Source organism: Ochotona princeps, chromosome 18 (genome assembly GCF_030435755.1).
Source record: "Ochotona princeps isolate mOchPri1 chromosome 18, mOchPri1.hap1, whole genome shotgun sequence".
In the NCBI taxonomy this organism is placed as follows: domain Eukaryota; kingdom Metazoa; phylum Chordata; class Mammalia; order Lagomorpha; family Ochotonidae; genus Ochotona; species Ochotona princeps.
The window spans coordinates 9,408,178-9,431,677 of NC_080849.1; the positions used below are offsets into that span (position 1 = coordinate 9,408,178).

General features: G+C 43.8%; 1 protein-coding gene across 1 annotated transcript; it reads right to left on the minus strand.

Moving 5' to 3' along the window:
• Positions 1-4,971: 4,971 nt before the first annotated feature.
• LOC101535432 (serpin B8) lies at positions 4,972-12,638 on the minus strand. Its single transcript, XM_004579442.2, has 6 exons — positions 12,407-12,638; positions 11,096-11,233; positions 9,690-9,807; positions 7,967-8,109; positions 6,903-7,055; positions 4,972-5,410 (listed from the first exon to the last, which is right to left on the minus strand). Exons 1-6 carry the CDS (start codon positions 12,611-12,613, stop codon positions 5,006-5,008), a joined length of 1,164 nt encoding a protein of 387 aa, XP_004579499.2. The 5' UTR covers positions 12,614-12,638; the 3' UTR covers positions 4,972-5,005.
• Positions 12,639-23,500: the final 10,862 nt, after the last annotated feature.

Below are 23,500 nucleotides of genomic sequence, written 5' to 3' on the forward strand. Positions count from 1 at the left end.
TGTTGAGCATCTTCTCATTTCTTAAGTCCTCTGCATGTGTTTTAGAGCTATGTATATTCATATACCTTATCCTTCTACATCTCCGTTATTTCGTCGTTGTTTAACTTATAAAGCAATTGTAGCCCCAAAGTTCAGATATGCTTCATTATCTCTTTAGTATATTGTAAATTTCCAGGATTACTGATACTCACCATTATGTAATTAGTTGTATCTTCCAAAGTAATTTGGTAACTCCCTCTGTAGATGACTCATTCACTATCTGTTACAAACATAACACTTCCCAGAACATTTGTAGTAACATTCAGGTGTGTTTGTGTTCCACCAAAAGGAGAGGGAGGTGTTGGCTGCTGCTGAGAGTGGTGGGAGGATTAGAGACCAGATCCAGGAGTCTCATTGGAAGGGGGTCAACCACATTCAGCCTGGCACCAGCAGGAGGCTTCTCAGCCTATCCCCTCCAGTCAGAAAAACCTCCCACTTCACAAGGTAGTGGATACAACGCCACAGTGTTTTCATCTCAGTAATCAGGGATAATTAGCCCTAGAGTAAACTCAGCGGAGATCCCACCTAACAAAGCTGAAACCAAGACCTGTGAAAATCATGAATAACAGTTTCCTAGAACAAACCTTAACAATATTCATATGAAAACAAAAATATCCACCATCAGAAAAAGGCATTTGTAATCCCTAACTTCCACTCACAGATTACCAGTCATGCAATGAAGCAAGGGAATATAACCTATTGGGACTACAATTAGTTGAACCTGACACACATGATAGAATTAGAAGGCAAGATTGTTTAGATGGTTATTATAAACTTTATCAGAAAGTCTCGGGATGTTTTTAAAGTTCCAAACTAAACTTCTGGAAATGAAAGCTACAATGTGTGTAACAAATATATATTCAGATAGATTAATGGAATGTTAGACATTGCAGAAGAAAGATTAAATGAAAATATAACAACAGAAACTATCCAAATTAAAACACAGAAGAGAAAACCAGGTAAAAGTGGAAAGAACAGCAATCACTATGAATTATTGCCTAACATTTGATATGACTGGACTATCTCAAGAATACAGGAAACAGTAGTATAGTTGAAGAAATAACTTCTGTAAGTTTATGAAATTTTATGAACACTTATAAGTGCTCAGATCTAAGAATCTCAACAAACTCCAAGCACAAGAGTTTATCATCAAAATCTGCTCTTAGGCATATTTAATCAAATTTCTCAAATACAATTATAATGAAAGAATCTTGAAAACCAATTAAAAACAATTCGGTTTGGGTACTGAAGAATAAAGATGACAATGATGGACTATTTCTCTTTAGAAACAATGCAAGTGAAAAGACATTGTTAAAATGTTGAATGAACAGAAACTATCAACCTAGGGTTCTGTACATTTAAAAATATCTTTCAAAAAGTGAAAATGAAATCGTTTTTCAGAAATGCAAAGACAAAGCCCGAAATAGGATTATCTTGTCAACTTCCATCAGCCTTGCTTACGCCTGTCCTTTAATTGGTCATTAAACCAGTCACTGCTGTGGCTCATGGGTGATGCAGACAGTGGGAGGTCCATTGCACATCACATAATTAGGCACACTGATATGTAGTTTGGGCTGTGGATCCACGCAATGTGCTCAGGTAACCAGAACAGGAACCAAATAAGGTCTCTAGGGGCTACATACTGTGGCCCAAATCATTGGATCACCTAGTGATTATGGGTCCAAATCCATGGAAGGCATAGTTACAATCAGGATCCAGAAGACCCCTCTGACTGGAAGGAAGGGTCAGAGATAAGCAAGCTACTAAGCACATCCTAGCTGAGTGGTGGAGCGATCTGTCTCTGCACAGGATGTTTAGTCAGTGCCAGAGTCTGACAGGTAAGCAGCTCTTCCACACTGCTCTGGCATCACAGTACTTGCCTGCAAGTCCAGTCTGGCATTGTGGCTGAGTTGCCACGGGCCTGCTTCTCATGGATGCACAGGTGTAGTAAGTTTCATATTTGTATTCTCTGAGTAAGGCGGCCATTTCTTCTCCCCCTTTGGCTGGCAGGTGCAATTTGCTCATTGCTTCAGTCTGTTCAATTTCTTGGTCAACACAGGGAAACTCTTTAGTGAGCATGCACAACTCTAATGAATAGCTTATTAGGAGCATAATATTCTTGTATCCAGATATCTCAGCTCTACAGAGGGGCTTGTTTGAGTTCTCAGAACAAGGCCTGCCAGTGGCCCATTTGAATATTCAGGCTAGTAACTGTAGCCCAAGACTGAGTTAGAGAGACAGCCTGAATCCTTTGCTGGTGGTTCTCTTGTTCGATGACCTGGACAGACATCACATCTCACAATGCTTTTCTTGTTATGCTAAACTTACTATGTTCGTTAAGATACAAATACTTTCAGCTTGGATGACAGGTTCACCTATTCCAACACTGCAAAAATTAGCCAGAATGCGCCATCAGAAGTGAGACTCCTGTGGCCCAAATGGTCTTTTTTATTTTTATTTTGAATTTTGAATTTTATGGTACAATTCCATTGAGTCTGGGATTCCCTCTTCTAGATTCCCACCCCCCAACTGATTTTCCCCGTATTGCTACAATAGTATAATCCTTCATAAGAAGTTATAAATCCATCAGTCTGTTATTTAAGCATGGCCTACGTTGCTGGTACAGACTATGTCAGACAGTCCAGTATCCCAAATGGTCGTCATAACTGAAGTTCCATGAAGCTACAAGGATCCAGTTAGGCTGGGTTTCCACAGGCTCTATATGCAGCATTTCCACTCACTAGACAAGACTTTTGACCCACTCATGCACGCCTGAACCCCTGGACAGGATAACAACTGCATTAATCCTAGGAGCCTTCCCCATGTAGACCCTTGTGGAGGGCCCCTCGCCCTCTACACTCCACTCCCACCTTGCGGGGAGCCCCTGAAATCTCTTCAGACATCCAGGGCTCCCCGGGAACGCGCTGTCTCAATCGTCCAGCAGGGGACGCCTAATCACTGTTTCCGTCTGTGTCTGATTATATCCCTGAAGAAGAATTACTTCTTTGAGATCTCCAGTAGTCCCTGCGCCTGGGGCGGGCCAGGTAAGCAGGAAGATCTGGCAGGCTGCGCTGAGGTAGCCGCCTGACGCCCGCGCGCGCTTCTCTCCTTTCTGCCTCAGAAACAGCGGCAGCAGTCTGGGCACGCAGATGTGGGGCGCCCCACCGGCCTGCCCTCCTCCCTGGGGTCCCCCAAAACGGCCTCCTATAGTCTGGAAGGAGTCAGCTGCCTCTCAAAGGTGCCAGGCCGAGCACCAGACGCCTGCCACCATGTGGCCCAGAGCCAGCGGACTAGGAGTGGGCGAGTGTGTCTTCAAGGCCCGCACAGTGCCTCCTCAGCTTGCAGGACAGGTGCCTCCGAAGCTTGATTCTTGTCATGGGGGTGCAGAGGTCCTGGCCCCAGGGCTCTGCTGCTTCACCCTGTAGTGGCTGAGGCTCACAGCTGTGCTTCTAAAACAGTGACAGCGCAGACACAAGAACACACACACGTTCTAGGCCTACGAATTAATTATTTGACCAAATCTGCTTTGTAAATATAATGTCCTTGCAGTGTATGTAGCCTAGCAAAGTCTATTTCTAGTTTGGCCAATTTTAAATAAGCACTCCTGATAAACAGTGATGTGTGTATTTGTGAATTACGTTACCAGAAATGGAGTCAAGATCTGTTGTTCAATCTAATTCATAAACAAATCGAAATAACTTAGTGGAAATGTAAAAACTAAGTGTGTAAATATAACTCTTCAGAGATCAATTTGGAAAATGTCTCAAAATACACCCAGCTTTTATGTTGACCGTGCCATTTGTAGGATTCTTCAAAAATATTAAGTATGTGAACAATTTTTTAGGATAGTCATAACAGTGTTCATATAATATAAACAATTTTGATGGTTTAAGTTGTTTAATAGAGTCAATAAAATCACAGCCATGTAGTAAGAAAACTATATACATCAAATTCATGACCTACAAAGGTATCTTGGAAAAGGTATATAGTAAGTTGAAATGTTACAAACTATATAAGTACCTGATTAAGTTGAGCTACAATATTTATAAATCAATGTTTGCCTGTATAAAATAAGGATGAATGCATATTACTACTAGCAGTGATAACTGCTGGGTGATCAAATTGTTGCTTTTTATTTTGTGACTTAGATTTTTCTGTTATTTCCAGATTACTGCCACAATGCAGGTTATCTGCTTAGTTAGGATGAAAAGAAGGTAAAGCGTTTCTTAAGCAGGGGTGTTCTTGAGCCGTATGTGAGCATATACAAGCATAATTGACTTGTATTAAGTGCTTGATGTGAGCATTTTTCTGGGAGACAGCGTGTGTTTCAGGGGAAGGGAATGAAGACAACGACAAGGCACATCGCAGAGATTTGCCTGCTGACTCAATCCCGTAGAGCTCTGTTGAGCCTTCAGGCGTTATGTGAGGATCCAAAAATCTGTTTTCTAAGAAACTGCACTAGGCAAGGAGACGCAGAGGCTTTGGTACTGACGGAAACGGAAACACTGTCTCTGTTGTCTGCAAGACACTGAGTGGTTGCGGTGATTCCAGTACTTACTCCCGACATTGTAGTCTGTGGGATCTGGGGGGCCTGCTGCTGGTGGGCAGAGCTTAAAGATCAAGGACAGAAAAGACTGTCAAGGACTAGTTTGTAAATCCTTGAGGTGCTCCCAAATGCCCAAGGAGCACAGATGTTTGGTGAAAGCCTACTTTCTACTTGTCCCTGGACGATGCAAGGAATCACAAACAACCCAAAACAAGCATAGCTGAATCAGCTGCAAACGGTGTACATCTGAAGCCGTGCTTATTCTTGGTGGTTCTGGGACCTGCAGCAAAGACACCAACTCCCCAGGTGCACACCCTTTATTTTAGCATTCAAACCACCCCACCAACTCGGCAAGGAGGAGTTTCTGAGACTGGCTATGCATAGAACAGAAAGAGACGCTGGCACAGCATCCACACCACATTACGGAGAACAAAATCTGCCACAAAGCAAGAGGCTGTTGGTTTCATTGTGCCTGATGAAGAAAAGGAAGGGGTGGTTTGCACAAAACCTCAGACCCATTCGGCTGCACCGGGTATTCCTGACTACGGCCGTGGCTGCAGCCATCTCTGTGCCCTCCTCGTTGACCTCCACAAAGCACTTGTGGGAAATTTTGGACAAAGGTACATTCTTCCTAGATGACATGCCTGAGAAGTCAGCTTTGGTTTCCTCAAAGGCGTCCGTCATTCCTAAATGTTGAAGAACAGACTCTAAGTCGTAACTCTCCTCCAGTTTTAGTACGGGAAGGAACACTTCCACTTGGCTCTTGGTCATCTTTTCTGGATTGGTCCAAGCTCTGAAGGTATCATATGTAAGTGCCTTTTCCACCTGGAATAACAGAAGAGTCAAATCCTACAGAGTCTGTCTGGGAACAGCCTGGTACCCACCCAACCTGCCTGTCACTTTTTCTCCAACAGCATGAGACTATGAAGTGAGTTCTGGTCTAAGACAACTTATGGATTTGTTTCTTCTTATAAAAAACACCAAATTTATCCCCAAATTCTCATCTGTTCTCTATTTTTGTAGATACAAGAATAAAAGAACTTGGAAACAACTGGCACAAACTTCCAGTAAAAGCATTATGCACCAAGATCATCTAAAATGTGAAAAAAATGGTAATTAAATTCTTACCAGCTGATATTAATAGTCATGTAATATACATTACTTTGAATCAGAGAGATTGCTTAAGGAAAGATATCTTGAGACCATGATCTTCAGTGGATCAGAGAGCTACTCAATATTAACAGGGGAAAGACTTCTTCAGGTTGAAAGATGGGGAAACCAGGCATCAGTTAACCAAGAAGGCAGATGTGTCTCCTGGGACCAAGAACAGACCCAGGGAAGTCAATGTCACTTGTTTTTGGCATTCTTGAATCAGCCAAGATCCATCTCTCAACCTATTCAACTGCACAGAAGAAACAAAGGAGGAGGAGGGGCCTTACGCTTGTATATTCCCTTCCTTTCTCCAGTTTGAGCCCAGGCAAGCTCTCCTCTTCAGCATCAATGTTTGAACTTTGGCTCTACTGCTATATCCTCCTAAACTTTTCATGATTGGAAGGACGGATCTCATTCTTGACTTGTATCACCCTCAAGGCCCTGTGCATTGACATGCTGGAAATGACCAGGTGCGCTGTTACATCCTTGCTGGGCCAAGGAGAGCTAAGGTAAAAGTATTAACACCATGAGAAACAGCAGTATTTATGAATGACTTTTCTCCCGCTTCCAGAGAGCTGACATATTAGCAACTGTCAGTCCTGCATCTCCTGTTTCCTTAGGTTTACTTTCTCCTCTAGACTGTATTCTGTTTCTTTCCTGAGAAAAGAGCTCTCTCCTTTTATCCAGGTCCTTGGAGCAGTTCAAGTGAAGTTCCTGGAATAATACCTTCCTCTCTCAAAAGTGTTAGGAACACAACATCTCAGGCCACACTCTGCTTAGTCGAAATCTGCGTTGAACAAGATCCCCGAAGGTTTAAATGCACAACCATGTTTTTGAAAAGCACTGTCCCAATCAATCCCTACTCTGCTCCTAGAACTTGTGTTCAATAATTATTAGGACTCGAGTACCACTCCCCCCTTTCAAATACAAGAACTTCCTCTTTTTACTTTTAGAGCTTGATCCTTTCAGTTGCTTCAAAACTTGTGTACCGCCAGATATGTTCTCAACAGAAATGCATACACATGTTCACTACAAGATATGCAGTGGTGTTCATCCAGCACTACTTATAATCATTTGAAATTAGAAACTCCTCAAATGCCACCTGGCAGATGAACTTTAAAAGCTAAGCTCATCTGAAAATCTAGGCCCAATAACCAAGACTCACCACAGTAAGATCCGTGTTGTCATCAGGAAGCAAAATGAGCATGCTCAGATCTTCATTTGCATAGGGCAGCTCCAGCACCTGCGAGTGCACCTCCTCTATGTGCCCTATTTTAAACTTGGCTCTCTTAAACATCATCTGCACTGTCTTCTCCTCCTAATAAGATACAGGATTAAAATTTAATTATTGAAACTGATAACAACTTACAAAATACAAGACAAGCCAAACACAGAACTCCAAGCACCTTTAAAATCATTATTACTTCTGAGCACTTATGTTTAAATTCTTACTACATCTCAATATTGAGTGGAACACACTCTTGTTCCAGAAGATCCTGCTTCAGTGGCAGAGAGAGAATAGTTTCACAAATGTAGAAGGATGTGACATTCTATTTATCCAAGCTAAATGTTGTCTAGGTAACACTCACGCCCTCTGGCTGAACAAAGTGGTTATAAAAGATGTATAAACCAAGGACACTTATACTTTTGTTCTGAAATGTTCTCCTACTATGTAACTGGTTTTATAGCTTTGGATTTTAGGAAGATAGATCATTAACAACATGTGCAAGGATAGCAGTTTTTAAAGCTTGCCTAACATGTATGTCTAACTTTGTTACCTTTCTACAATATGCTAATGTCAAGTTGATGAATGGCCAATTCCAAGCTGAAAACTGTGAACCCAGCCATTCTCATATTTGGAAGAGTAAAGCCCTATCATCTGCTAAACACTCCTTTACTTAGCCCAGAAGTGCACAGCTGTGAATTCCAAGGCAATGAATCCGGAAAGGTGTTTCAGGACATATGAACAATGATAGCAAAAAGCAATGTAATTCTAAGACTTGCTAGAAATTTTCCTCCAAACCGTGTTACCAGAGATTGAAGATAAGCATGAATACAAACAGAAAAGCAAAACTATCAACAGAAAAAATTATTTTAGCTTTTTTCCTCCCTCTCATTGAATAAGTCTCTCAAGAAATAAAATTAATGAAGTGTGAAAAATTATGTTTTTCTATTGTCATCTTTCCCAGCTTATTGTGCTAATAGTTGAACAGAAGACTGTGTGCTCACCTTGTTAGTTTTAAACAGCATTCCTCTTGTGTGCTTTCTGTCAAATTGCTCATTCCACTTTGCTTTGAAATAGACAGCATTGACAAGAACTAGCTTAGTCAGGGGACCAACTGTCCCAGCACCCAGCACCTCTGAAATCTTACCTGCAAAGAATGAGGGAAAATTATATCAAAACAAACATTATCTTACAAGTATGTTCCTGACATACAAAACACAGGCTTCACCAAGAGCCCGATTGCAATCATCTTTCCTAGCAGCCTGCCGAATCAGAAGGATGGCATTTATCTGTGTGCTCACACACAGCGTATTGCTTGCCCTGAAACAACAATCTTCAAGGAAGTAGGGCAATCATGATTTCAACATCAGATTATAGTTGTAAAATTGAAAATGTAGCCATTTCCAGGCTTCTTCCTGCAGGTTCACATAACTGACAAGCAGCTGCTTTGAGAAAATAACCCAGGAATCTTGCTTCTGACTCCAGGGCTCTCGACACTGGCATTGTAATATCTCAACCATGCTCCTTTTGGCATCCTTGCCTGGATGAGTCTTTGTTATTGGGGCTGCTGTCTTCATTGTGGACTGATGAGCTAGTAGCACCTCCCCTAATTATGAAAACTAAACATATCTCCAGCCAATATCAAACATCACATAAGAACAAAAGCACTAGGTTGAAAATCACTGTTCTGTGCCAACCTTAAAGTCTCACTTCGACAAGAAAGGCTTCCAACGGGTGGGAGATGTATACCTAGAAGGGGGAGAAGACAGACTACCTGCAAGCAGTGACTTGGCAGAGGAAGTAAAGGGATGGTCAGCCAAAGAGAAGGAAGGGTGTGAGTGGCCACAGGTACAGGGAGGGCAAGGTGTGGAGGAGTTGCCAAGTTCCTCAGGTGACTAAACGCTGCTTAGTCAACTAAGCAGCAACAGAAAACATGAAAACTGTGAGTCCAGCCATCCAACAGATGCGCAAATGCTCTTCCTTTCCATTGGCAAGTATTTTCCTGGCCTCCCATAACATCACGGGCATGGATGCCACTTGACACACAATGGAAGATCCATAAAGATTGCACAGATGATGGAATGGGCTCTAATTAGTAAATTTGATTCCTCCACTTTTTGGAAGAATTTAAACTTCCTGTTAGATATTTAGGGTTCTTAAAATAATGCTTTCTTTTTCTGTGTAGTGAAACCAAGGACTGTCCTGTGGGGTCTGGGAAGGTACGGGCTCCGCATTACCTGTGCCCTCACAATTGGCAGCAAATTCAGGGAAAAATCATACTCAGAAAGCAGTTGTAGCCACAGTCAAGTTAAAAACGAGGAATGGGCCCCATAGTAGATCAAGTCAGTGGGCTGTTCATGTTACCATTGGAAACAACACGATACCACAAAATCTGAGCTGCACCCTAACGGAATGTCATCCTCAGACCTATCCCCAGACGGAAGATAAATAGAGCACCAAAGAGGAAGCATGTGGGCAGGATTTTCTGACATGGTCTTGGGAAAGGAGACTTGAAATTCTATTATTTGAATCAACTACTTTGTCAGAAATTACTACTTCATGATCTGATAAGCTCAAGAGAATTAACAAATTTGCATGCCTAGCCTGAAAATCAGAGAACACACACAAACAGGCTTCTGGTAACTGGGTTATACTGGAGAGCCATGGAATTCAGGCCTCAGCTAACTCATCCTTGCCTTCCATCCCCACAACATTAAAATCTCTTACCTTCTGTCTTCTCTGCCACCCAGTCATTGATGTGTTTCCTGCATCCCTCGGTGTTCTTGGCAAAGGACAGCTCCTCCAGCTCGGCCTGGTAGAACTTCCAACAGGCTTCCTTAAAGCTCTGTGAACACAAAACACATAGCTTTGTTTGACAAAGGTCCCCAAAACTAGATGAATCTCTTTTCCTGAACATGCTTCTACCATAAACATCTGCACAAGTAACTCTTCACTGTAATGAAGTCATGCAACTGGTAAAAATATATGGACAACTGTAGCCATAAGGGGCTTGGAGGAGTGCGTGCTGACTGTGAACCTGGAGTGCCTTCGGTCTCTGGGAAAGTCTAAAGATGAACAGCTGAAGGCCCCCTCGGAACATTGCCTAGGTAACAGGCTCTTCCACAGTGTTCTGCAGTCCATCCTCCACTATGATTGCTATTATCCTTGAAAAACAGCTGTAGCTAATGACCTAGAAAAAGAATGAAAGTTTATAAGAACTAGGAAGCACCTTAGGAATACTGCTTTGCAGGTTTATAACTACCATATTGTGTAAAATATGTCACACTGACTAGAAGACCAGGCATCCTTATAGCCAATAAGCTTTTTGTCTTGGACTCCTGACCTTTTGTCCACTGTGTCTTTCTCATGTAGCAGTGTTCCTGTGTCCCAAGACTAGAGATCCAAAGAAATCCACAGACAGCTTACTTTATGCCTGACACTGTGCCAAGGCCCTAGCACCAGTGTGCAGGTGAAAGAGACAGGAGAGAGAGAGAGAGAGAGAGAGAGAGAGAGAGAGAGAGATCTGTATACATATCTATGTCTATCTAAATCATAGATAAGATGTATGTATTCATAGATATATAAAATGTGTGTGTATATATAGCTACCTTCTCTCTCAAGTAGGTTAATAAATTACCTTTCAAAGAATACATTTCTGTCATTAGTATGAAATTATGAGCAAAGAGAAGAACCAGGCTGGGCTTGGAAAGAACTATTTAAAACAATTAATAAAGATGTGAATGATAAGGCAAGACTACAATCTCCAGCAATGCCATTATTATTCAGACGTGGCATCACATTCAAGAGATCTTGAGAAAAGGTTCTGACAGAAAATAGCCCGGAAGCCACAAACATGACTAAAGAGGAGTTTGGACAATGGACAGATGTGGTCACACTGTAAAAAAGAAATTGGGGAAAGCAGGTCTGGATGCAGATGGGTGACACATGACATAAGCGAAGCATGTGTCAGAAACGAACCAAAAAGGACATAATTCAGAAAAATTATAAAACCCAAAGTTATGTTTGTATTAATGGAATGCTGGACAAGTTATTATGGCAACTAACTTCACTGTTGGTTTTTCTACAGTTTCTTAATTTTATTTATTTTTCATCAATGCATGAGTCCTACTTACTGAAAGGAAGTCGCATGTTTCTTCTCCAAAGAGTCTGTTGGCCATTCTAAGCAAGTACTGAGTGCCAGTTTTGTTAACTTTAGTGACAAGTGACTGGAAACCTCGGTGGACATCCTGATCCTTGTTCACAAAAAGTACCTGGTGATGGAAAACAAGTCCCACTTTTAATACTGACATTATGCTCCCTCAAAGAGTTCCAAACTGCATTGCAGATCACACAGGCTCCTATTTGAGGACAGTGGCTTGACTATCCAGTGCAGGGTTTCTAAGGTTTCTCAAACTCAGTACTATTTTCATATAGGGCAAGATAATTCTTTGTGGTGCGGCTATCCTGTGTCTTGTGGGATTGTTTTTGACACATTTCTGTGTACCCAATGGATGTGAGCTTCACCTCTTAGACCTTGCCAAGTACCTGTAGGTAAGAACCACTGGTCTAGCAGATTTACTCATTGTTAAGGAGGCAATGTGGGAAATAACTAAGGAGGGAGGCTGAACATTAAAACATATTAACAATTAACTGAGACGAATCAACTGTGACCCAGGAAATACAATAAAGAACAGACATAAAAATGAGAATGTTATTTAGTGACTTCTCAGAAGTTCTCCTGACCAGAGTATAATTTCAAAGGTCAGGTAGAGTCCAGTTTAAGTTGTTCTTGCATCCCTCAACCAGCCCCAACCCAAGCCTCCCTCCTCCAGAGAGCCAAAACAGCTCTTGGATGTTTGAGCTGGGGTCTGGGCTCCTGGGTATGCTGTAGGAGATCATTCAAACAGAACAGACACACGTTAGTGGCAAGTTGATGCCAAGGCAACGTTGGGAACATTTTCACCCAAGGTCAAAGAAATACACGGGAGTACTACTTTGTCAGTAAATAAGGTTATAGATCACCATTTATATCAGATTATATCTTCCCTTAAAGTGACTCTGAAAGATCCAAGCCCATGTTGATGTGCATACTTGTCCAACATTTAATCAATTTAAAACAGCTGTGTTTCTATGTTAAATTTCATATTAATTTAAAATATGGTTAGACTGAAATGTTTTGCCTCGGGGGGTGGTGGTGCAGAACTATACTTCACCGTTCTTATCAAACCAGATAAGCTGATGATTTTATGCAGAGAAAACCGCTTTGACTTGATTTCTCCCATAAACTTAAGAGAAGATCGCCTGTCTTAAACACTTCACCTTTCCACCCACATCCTTTCCTCCCATCCACCACCCAGCAGCTGGCATGAAAGTATGAGAAGACCAGCTCAATAAGAGCAATGGAGAAAAGTGTCCAGTTCTGCCTCAGTGGCATGCATGCTCACCTTGGACATCTGGTCTGCAGTGTCTCCTCTTGCCCCCAGGTAGACCATGGCCAAGGAAATGTTGATGCTCAGCGGGGAGAAGAAGACATTTCGTGATGTTTCTGCTTCACCCAACAGTTTTAATAACTTAATGGCAAAACTGTCATTTCCTTCACAGAGTTGGTCCATGGTGAGGGTCTGGAGCAAATGCACAAGGCAAGAGCACATCAGTCACTAACACAGCCCTCCTGTAATCTCAGTCATCGGTGCCCTGTTGCCATTGGTGGGCAGGGGAATTACACTCCCAGCAGCATCCATCCCTGAAAACTAGGATTGTATTATCTCATCTGGACTTAATGAAATCACAATGGTCCTTGCAAGAGGGGAGCAGAGGAGTCAGAGAACGAGATGTGACTATGGAAGAGGCAGAGGTCAGAGTGATGCTGGGCTGCTCATTAAGGAATGTGACTGGAAAAAGACTGTGAGCTTTCTGTAGAACAAGGGTATAAGAAGGAGTTGTGCTCTTTTAATTTAGATTCAAGCCATCCAGACCTACAAGGAAATAGTCTTGTGTTGCTTCTGGTCACTAAATATGTGGCAAAGTGCCACAACCTCAGTAAGATGCTAAAACACTGATTTATACACAGCATCCAACCCCAGCCCCCAGCTGGTATCCCCTTTCACAACAGGGGCTCAGGCAGCCTTGGACTGGTCACTTCCTCCCCTACTCCGTGGCGTAACAAAGGACAACACAGACTTGGCACCAGAAGCTGGTCTCAGTTGGAAGCACTGAGATCAGCACTTTCCCTGCATCTTCTCGTTGGGCAACACGACTGGTACACGCAGTCACTGCGGTACTGCTGCACGCTAGGGGAGAAGAGGCTGCCCAAGGTTCAGTGGCTCACCCAGAACCCACAGACACTCACTAGTGACCGGAAACATCAGTTTCACTTCACACTCTGAATTTTTTTCCATTGCTTTTTGTTTGAAAGGCAAACATACTGAGATATATTTCATTTGTTTGGGGAGAATAACTACTATGAATGGATTTGGTTTTTAAAGATTTTTATGTGTTTTAATTTTAACTAATTTTTAACAGATGCAATAAAGCTCATGGATACAATTCTAAGATTATGGTATTCCCATCCTTCCTCCTTCTCTCCCCCCACTCTGAATTCTTGGAATATGAATTCTTATTCATTATGCAAACTCCTTGTGTTCTTGCTGCCCCTTTCAAATTTATAAAGAATTATGAAGCAAAGAATTGTGGACCATTCTTAGTAAATAAAAGCTGTATTTCTGTCATCATGACAAAAATACTTCAGCAAATTCCACCAAATTTGAAAGGTTTGGGATAGTGCAACCAAAACTCTGAATTACTGGCAAAACAGAATGTTTAACTTTGAATCAGGGGGATTCAAAATACATATACCAGTTTACACTCCCCCCAAATGCCAAAGCTGAATATACATGAATATAAATGTGTCTCCCAAGTTTCGAGTTATCAAATAAACATTCTGATTTAGGTGTGGTAATTATAGAATAATCCCAGACAAGCTGACCTTAAACTTACTCTCAGCTTCACTAAACAGTCAAGCTAAATTTGATGAAATAAGCAAATTAAACAAGTCCCTCCCTTCTCTATTCTTACATTCCTTTTCTTTAGAACACTTTCAGTTGTTAACCTAGTCCTCTGCCCTTTGAGATGCGAGTCTTGTGAAAAGCCTCATAGCAAGCTGCCATCCCAGGACCATTTTTTCTCAAGCACTAGCTATCAATGAGTTGCCATGGAAAGGGAAACTAGTGTCCCTATCACGAGGCATTTGCAAGAGCTATGAGTCTAACTTAGGCAGGCACCTGGCTCCAAGTAGCAAAATTTTTTCCACAGCAAACCACCAACTGCTGTAATGTTAGCAAATTATTTTATGTTTCCCACTATGGTTTACTTTATTAAATCTTATAGAGACCTATGCTACTAGTCCATAAATCATTAAAATTCATCAATGCAGTCAATTTTCCCTAAGCCTCCTTACCTCTTACAACCTAGAACATTTCCAACAAATCACAAGTTGGCAGCTAACACAACTCTTCAAGACACCCCACTTTTAATGTAACTCCAGCACCCCACATTGGAGTGCTAGTTTGGGTCTTAACTGCTCTGCTTCTGATCCAGTGCCCCATTAATGCGCTCAAGGGAAAAGCAAATGATACTGCAGGTGCTTGATCCCCTGCCACCCAGAGCTTAGCTTTGGCCTGGCCCAGCTCTGCTGTTGTGGCCATTTGGGAAGTGAACTGGCAACTGAAATATTATCTTCTCTCTCTCTCTCTCTCTCTCTCTCTCTCTCTCTCTCTCTCTCTGTCATACACACACACACACAATCTCACAGTCCCTCACTTTGCATTTCAATATATAACTGAATAAATCTCCCTTTTTTTGAAAAGGATAAATTATCATCCAAAATCCTATGAATTTACATGCTGAATTTTTTTCTGTTATTGCATTTTCTTATTCTTTAAATAAGGCAAATCTTTTCCCATTCTGAAAATTGGCAAAGAAGCAAAACAAAACCTCAGCCTGACAGAGCCCAAGCCTGTGTCCAGCTCCATAAGCACACGTGCAGTGCCGGATCTTTGTTCTCTGAGTTCCCCAGAGGGCTGCAAAGTGCCTTGCCCACCAGCTTGGAAATGCCTTCCATCTGCGGAGGGCAGGGCAGAATCTTCTGTCTTGCTCAGCAGCTCAAGATGCAAGAAGAGTTGAGTGAGCAGAGCTGAAGGATGGGAAGGAAAGAATATGTCAGCCAGAGCCTCGACGTGACTAAACGTCTTTCTTAAAGCTTCCTCCTAAGAAATTTCGTAAGAGGAAGTATCTCTGGTTTAAACAAAAAGTGTTTTTTATTTTATTGTAAAAGCATGCTCTAAGTATAAAGTTATTGTCCAAAACAACTGAAAATTCTTTAAAGACTGTTAAATCAACCAAGAAAATGCAATAATAGCAGGGTTTACACAACTTGATTCTTATTCATTATAGAACAAAACATTGAGGTTCCTCACTGCCCTGACACCATGGAGCCCCTCTAGAGCAGTGTGTAGAGCTGCAGGTGCTGGGAGGAGATGGGTCTGCTGTGGGCAAGTTCCAGGAACGGCAGGGTCCAGCCTGCAGCCAGGTCACCCCTAGTCTCACACCAACTCACCTTGCACTTGAGGCTATTTTCAAAACTGGAAGCTTGGATGAACTATTCAAACTTCACAGTACAGGGCCTATGGAAAGGTGATAGCAGAGAAACTAAATGAAGCAGGCAGTTGGGTAAATTGAAGATAATGGAGACCCAAATAAAACTGGATTTGATCCTACCTTTACATGCTTTAGAACCCATGGAAAGGTAGTCATGACCCGTGTGTGCGTGTGTGTGTGTGTGTGTGTGTGTGTGTGTGTGTATTTCATCATTCTTTTGAACAGGCAAAGGAATGAAGTAAATTATTGCATGGATCTCAATTTGACATTTTAATTGCTCTTAATTGCTAACTCCTAGTCCTGGTTTCTTCCATCCTTCCTCTTCCTTCATCCCATTTCTTCACCTCCATTCCATTCCACATGCAGGTGTAGTCAGCAGTATAGCATTTCCCATCCACATTCCTCCTGCAGCAGTGACACAGACGTGGGAACACACTCACGCACAGGGGCACTTGCGGAGTGACCTCCTGCTCGTGACCTGTTGAGGTCAGCAGGGGCAAAGAAGGAGCAGAAATGATTAGACCACACGTTGTTAGGTACTCCAATCTCACTTACACATAAAAATTGTTGAAATGGTTGGGATCAAATAGGACCTTTTCCAAGCAATCTAAGAATGTAACACAAAATAGCATCCTCAGGTGCCAAACCTATGAACTGTGTTATGAAAACGCAGCCATGAAAACAAAAGTTTTGAACGCCAATCAATCAAATGAGGTGGCATTGAATGTGTTTACCTCTTACAGGTATACAGGATTGACAACTAAAAAAAAAAATACAGAGGGGTAGGAAAAAGTCACAGAGCTCAACCAAGATGCATACAGAAGATGGACCCCTCAACAACTGTGCACCCCATTTCACTCTCCTTCAAAACTAAGTTTGCTTGTATGCCTTAAGAACACAAAATGAATGATGGATTACCAATTACCCACAAGGAGTTCACACACAGGAAGGACCCACAGAGAAATGCATGATTTCAAACCTGCCATTTGTTCTCCAAGAGCATAATTTGCCAAGTGCTTGGCAAGCCCCCAGAAGAGCACACATACTCTCCACAGAAAAGCGGGGTGGGCGTTTTGTAGTGGAACAGGGAAAGGTTTGCCTGATTTCCTTGGAATGTGGATGTGAGACAGGCTGGGCACCTGGGGCCACATTCAAGAATGTGAACTTGACGTATGGTCTGAAAAGCAACAAGTATTTTTTTTTTAGGTAAACAACTTAAATGAATGCATTGGAGTTTTAGAAGAAGACTGAGGTCCGCTCTCTGGACTTGCAAACTGCTGGAAGCCACTACCACAGATGAGTGGCTGCTGACTGCACAGGGAGTGACTGGGTTGATGGCCACGCACAGGCACTACTCACAGCAGAGGCAAGCAGAAGGTCCGGTGGATCTTTCTGAGACTCCAAGCTAAACTCATGCTGAGGATGGGTGAGACCCACAGGGCTGTCCACGTGCAGAACCAGATTGCAATGGGGACAGTAATGAGTTCTAGGTGGGGTGTGGGACACAGCTGACCCAGTCATGAGGACAGCCAGAGGTGCTTAGAGTACAAGGTCTAGAGGCAGAGGCTAGGAGCGAGGGCATCCTGATTCCAGCAGACTGAATGTGAATTAATGAAACACTGGAAGCATACAACAATAGTACATAAGAAGACATTCGCTTAACACTACAGAATCTGCAGTAATTGAAAGTAAAAAACAAAAAAGTGTGGGGTGGGGAGAGACTAAGATCCAGCAACCAGGGGCGTGTAAGTGTACAGTACAAACAGTAGTACAGGAAGACAGGAAAGCAGCCTGGGACCCTTGTTGTGGGGTGAGGGTGTCCCAGGCATAGCAGTATAGGAATTAAAATAATTGCTGAGACTGCCAGAAACTAGTAGTTTTGTTGTATGTTTGTCTTTTTTTTTTTTTTTCTTAAGAGAGGGAAAGAATCCAAGAAAGGGTGGAAACAGAGAAAGGCATGGAAGGTTCAACTTACAAACTGCCTCCTGACCAGATCTTCCAGCCAGCACCTTCAACCCACCTCCTGGAGACAGGCGGCGCCCACAGCGACTGCCACTCAGCTTCTCCAAAGTTCCCGCCCACGCAGCCTGAGCATCGAATCCCATGAATCCCACAGCCGGCGCCGGGGCTGGCAAATCTCAGTGCTTCTCCCCAGGCAGGCCTGTCGCAGCTCCCTGCGCTCCGCCACCGCCCGCGCCTCCAAGCATCCCGAACTGGGCAGGTCGACCCTGAACCCACGACGCCCGGAAGCTCTCCTTCCCTTCGTTCTCTCGCCGGCGTCTTCCCGCTTCCTCTCCACCTCTCCATCCTCTCTTGCCCGCGCTGACCTCCCTCCTGGAGAAAACTCTCGGGACCCGTGTTCCTCCCCAGCCTGGTGTACCTGCGGGTTCTGGCTGTGCGGCCAGCTGCGTCTGTGGAGCCGCTTCCACTTTACCTGCGTCGTGGATGTTCCGTGCCCTTCTTGATCAAGGACAAAACTTCCGGGAGATGACTCAGAGCAACAAGATTGCACAGGGTCAAGCAATCCCTGACTCCCAAGACAGGAGGCTGGATCCTGGGAGGGGTGCCAGCCTCGCCTGCACCCTTGGCAGAGAAGAGATGGGACTGGGCTGGGTGCTGGGAGAGAAGTTGTGGGGGAACCTCGCCCTGCGTGGGAACTCTCCCATGGCACGGCTGGGTTAATGTGTGCAGTGTTCCTGTTGGGTGTGCGTGTGTGCGCACTTGTGCTTAAGAACAGTTTCAAATTTGGGTCTTACCTTTGAAAATTTTAAAAACAAACCCAGACGTTGAAGTTGCTATAGATCAATGGTTTCCAGGTGTTTCAGCAGGACAACCATCATCAGCACCATTTTCAACACGCATGCGCAACAAATCTCGGCGCCTGCTCAATGTGCTAAATTTCAGTGCACTGCAGATTCTGTAAAACACAACAGAAACTTACGGGGCAAGAAAAAACTTAGAAATACACTTTCATATGCGCACAAAAGCTACTGAATGAGAGCAACATGAGTGCAGAGGTGTGTTTCATCGAACTCAATGCCTTCAAATGCAGCAATTTGAAGATGCAGCTTTTAGTTTACTTCTGCGTTTGGATTGCTCCTCTCAAAGCGCCACCTGAGTGCCTCTGAGGAGTCCATCAGAGATCCAGGTCCTCAATGGCCATGTGGACTTGGGGGCATGCAGAGAGGGAGGTCTGCCTTCTCTTCTAGACTAGGGGAAATCACTAAAGCGTCTTAAGCTGGGAGAAAATGTGTCACATTCATGGTTCATAACGATCCCTCTGGCTGCATTGTAGAGTATGCTATAGGAGCCCAGCTCAGCCCACAGTGATATGTCAGTGACCTCACTGCAGGTGACGGATGAGCAGAGCTGCAACGAGGCAGAGCAGGGGGAATGTGGAGAAGGACATAGCCTTAAGATATTTATAAAAGGGGAGTTGGTGTTGTAGCACAGTGGGTTTATAAAGCAGCATGCGTTGTAGAGCAGCGTGATTCCGTGCCATCCACATGGGTTATCTGGACAGAGCTCCTGGCTTCAGCCTGTCTCAGCCCCAGCTTTTTCAGGCATTTGGTGAACTGAACAAGTACGTGTAAGATCTCTTTCTTTTTCTCTCTCTTGCTGTCACTTTTACTTTTTTAAAAAAAAGCTTTAAAAAAAGCAATTCTAGGAGAAAGGATGGGTATAGCTTCTTGGGACGTGAAGGGATGAGTGGGAAGAAAAGAAGCAAAGATGAATCTAAAAGTAAATGAAACTCTTTATATAATAAAATGTGGAAGTGATGTATTTCCAAGGGAGGAAATCTGTATACAGGCCATATCCGTGAGAATTAATTATATCCAATTATTAAGTCAGGATCATTTAAATCCTGGGCCCTAAAAGGGAACCTCAGGATAGCTAAGGCTTATTTCAAAGAGGGCCTTATATGGCTTCACACCCTAAGCCTTTCTCACACCAACTAGAGACCCCACAGTTATTCAATAAGGTGTTTCCCACGTGTGCCACTCAGACACACAGACTGTTGTCAGCTTCATCTTGTGTCTACTTGCACGATTCCTAACTGCATATCTCTTCAAACAAAACTGGGGAATAGCTGTTGGGCCCGGGAAAGGTACAGCTCTAACCTGTTTCCAATTTGAGAGTCTCCTGGTCACACTTCTATCTGCTCAACAGAAAGGTAGTAAAGTCAGATTTTCCTACAAAGGTTTGGAAACTCTGTATTCCATGTTACTAAATAAACAAATAATTGATCATGAAGAGTTTCCTGGGTGTTCCAAAATGTTCACACCCAGTGAATGATTATTCTTCAGCAGTGAGCAATCTATATATTCCCCATTGCACCATCTTCTAGCCCCAGGAGATTCCCAGGTAGTTTCTGTGGATTCGAGAAGGTAAACAGCAGCACGAGGAATTCAGGAGTGTCAGAGTGATGACTGTACTCCCAACACGTCACAGAGGGGAACAGCAAAGCCAAGGTAGGTTGATCTGCTCAGATTCCCACAGAAATTCACAGTAGAAGCAAGATTACAATCTGACCTTGTTCCCAAAGTACTACTTTGGTTGCCACGCCCAGCAATAACATTGGCACAAGACAGCTACACACGTTCAGTGATGAAAGAGGAGTTTAATTATAACAAACAAATGCCAGAAGAAATGACTGCAAAGATGCAAGAATGGAGTTTTCACGCTCTAGGAGAAGCTGGGCTAAATGACTTAAGCGGGACCTCCTTGTCTGTCAGCTGCATGGCTGTTTACTGGAACTAAATTGTTATTTTGAACTTGGAGACTGTTCTGACTGCTAAAAGGTACCAATTCTTTTGAGTTTTGTGCTCCAATACAACTGAGTAGTTTCAATTTACTCAAATATGTTCTCTATTCCTTCCTCCCACCACTTCTCTCTACATAATTACCTCCATTAATGTATGTCAAGTCCTATCAATTTATGGTTCATTTATATAGGAACTAATTTGTCCTTTTTCATTAACATTCTCTAATCATTGCTGCTCATTGCCAACATAATCCTAAATTCTGAAAGTGAAAAAGTTGATTATCCAAATATGTTTCTGCCAAGATGTCTAGATTTTTACTGAAATAAATTAACCAACCAAAACAACTGGGAAGCACTTGCTGACCAGCAATCGGGACAACTCAGTAGATCTAAACTTGTGTTAAATTAATTGTTTGCCATATTTTGTGTTTCAAGGGACTCAGAAGAGAGAATACAAACATCCAATTCTGTATTACTCTGCAACTGCCAATAGCACTGCATTATTCTCCTTTTCTCCATTGATTCCAGGGGTGTGGTCTGGAAATATGGAGTCACAAAGTGTTGGAAAACAATTAGGAAGGTTGGTTTGGATTGTAAAGACACATTGTTCTCTTAGGGTGCCTTGACTGGACATTGCAGTTAGGAATGTTCAGTGGGAATTAGTCAATGGCTACCCTCAGAACCTGTATAGCAAGAGGGCAACCATCCTGTAGCCTGATGGTAAAGTCAGTTTATACCTATTCTAGTGTCCTGTCTGCCTCGGGATTTCCCTCAGACTTTTCCTTTTTAATGAAATAGTTATTAACAGCTGCATTGACTTCAGCCGGGATGGACTGGGTAGCTCTGACTACACACATCTAACTTCTGCCACAGCTTTTCTAACAGCACGTGAGACTCATATGAGTCACATCTGTCAGGGTTCACTGCGAGAAACCATCTTAGTTGATTAAAGACAGAGAGATGAATGTAAAAGGCATTTTTAAGCAATGGTTTTAATAGGAGCAAAAGCAGCAGACGTAGTTGGGAAACTGCTACCTATGACTAGGGTGAGTAGACAACAAGAGAACTAAAGGCTCAAGAGAACTGCATGACGTCAGACAACAGGGTTATGTGTTAGCCATAACTGCCTCAATGATGACACTGGAGATCTATTTTAGATTTTTTATTGGAAAAGCAGATCTACAGAGAGAATGAGAGATAGAGAGAAAGATCTTTCATCTGCTGGTTCACTCACCAAGTGGACACAATGGCTAGAGCTGGGCCAATCTGAAGCCAGAAGCCAGAATCTTCTTCTGGGTCTCCCATGCATTGCAGGGTCCCAAGGCTTTGGGCCATCCTTCACCGACTTCTCAGGTCACAAACAGGGAGCTGGATGGGAAGTGGAGCAGCTGGGTACAAACCAGCACCCATATGGGATCCCAGTGGATGTGGGGCATGGATTTAACCACCAAGCCATCATGCTTGGGCTCGATAACGTTGAAGATGAAGATAGTATTGAAGGAAGTCATGAGGGCCTTTATGATGGAATTTGTGATGGTATAAGAACGAGAAGAGAGAGAGATAGTGCTCTTTCAGCCGTATGAGGACACAGTTAGAAAAAGGTCACCTACAGCAAGGACGAGAAAGTGGAACCAAATATTCCAGCTGCTGATCTTGGCTGTCCAGCTGTGGAAACTGCCAAATGAAGCTCTGTTGTTGAAGGCATCCAGCCTATGCTGTTTCTCATAGCAGCCAAGCTGACAGAAACAGCCTAAAGTCCCAAGGCTAAATTTCAAACTCCCTTGAAGGCATGGCAGCCACAGGAACAGGCAAACTTTCAGCAGCAGTGAAACAACCCAAAGACAAAATGTAGTTCACAGAAGGTATGAGCAGGTGGGATTGGCCTGTGGAAGCAAAAAGTCTGACAGGGACACAGTTGCCCGATGTTGCATCTTGAAAAACTGCAGAGGTGACCACAGTGTGAGGAGAGCAAGCATGGCCTGGGGCTGCAGCTAGAGCTGCTGGGTGCGGGGGCATTCTGTGTGCCTACCAGCATCAGTCAGAATCAGAACCAGAAGAGAAGTGCAGTCTTCTTGCAGCCTCTTTCTAGCTCCCTCTACTGGCCAAGCCTATTGCTGCACCGCCTGGAAAGCAGCGCTGGTTTTAGGTCCCTATGACACAGAACACACACGAAGATGTTCAGAGGCTCAGACAGCAGGTATTACCTCAGGCGCGCGAAAGGCTGTCACGTGAGGCCTCCGCGGGGCAGAGCCGCCCAGGAGCGCGGTGTTCAGTGGTCCAGGGGCCTCCGCGCACTCCCTCTGCCTGGCTCCACAACGTCCTCTCTGTCCTGACCAGGCTTGGAGGAGCGGGTGCTTCCCACCCTTGCGCTCAGTGCCCACGGGGCTGCGTGGATTTCTCTAAGACTGCATTGAGATCTGCCACCTGCCGGCAGGCCTGTTGATGGAAAATAGCCGGCTGCGCACCATGGCCCTGTACTCTCTAATCAGGGATGGGACTGCGGTTTAGGAGCAGTAGATGTCGCGGGTAGGAGGTCCCTGGGGGAGGGTCCACCTGAGAGATCATGTTGGAGAGAAACAGTTCAAATGACAGCCAAGACACCCAAAGGAATCTGTCCACGCCCGGTGTTGTTTTCCCCTCAGCACCAAGTGTCATCGGTGAGTACCCATGGGTGGAGGCCTTGTTCACTCCCGCTGCCACTACAGCGTGGTTTCCAGCTGAGGGCGGCAGAGGCACGCGGTGTCCTCAGCGCTGGGCCCGAGCCCAGGGCGGCTCTCCATGGTCAAGTGTGGGTGTCTGGAAGTAAAGCGAGGCTGGAGGCAGAGAGGAAGAGGCACCAACCAGCCCTTCGCCTGCAGTGATGTGCTGGCCCGAGAATCGCGCTCAGCACGGGACGTTAGTTCAGGAATGCTCCAGCAACCAGGCTACACCAACAAGGGGTTCATCGCCTCTTGTCCCCCCTGCTGGGACACCCCCAAACCACAAAGACTGTGCTGGAGTTTCTGTGGCCTTGCAGACCCCCGGACTGGGACTCACCGGTGTAGTCTGCTGAGGTCTTACAGCACTTCCACGAAATAAACAAAGAACAAACTTTAGCCAGAGTGTTGCTTTTGCCTGT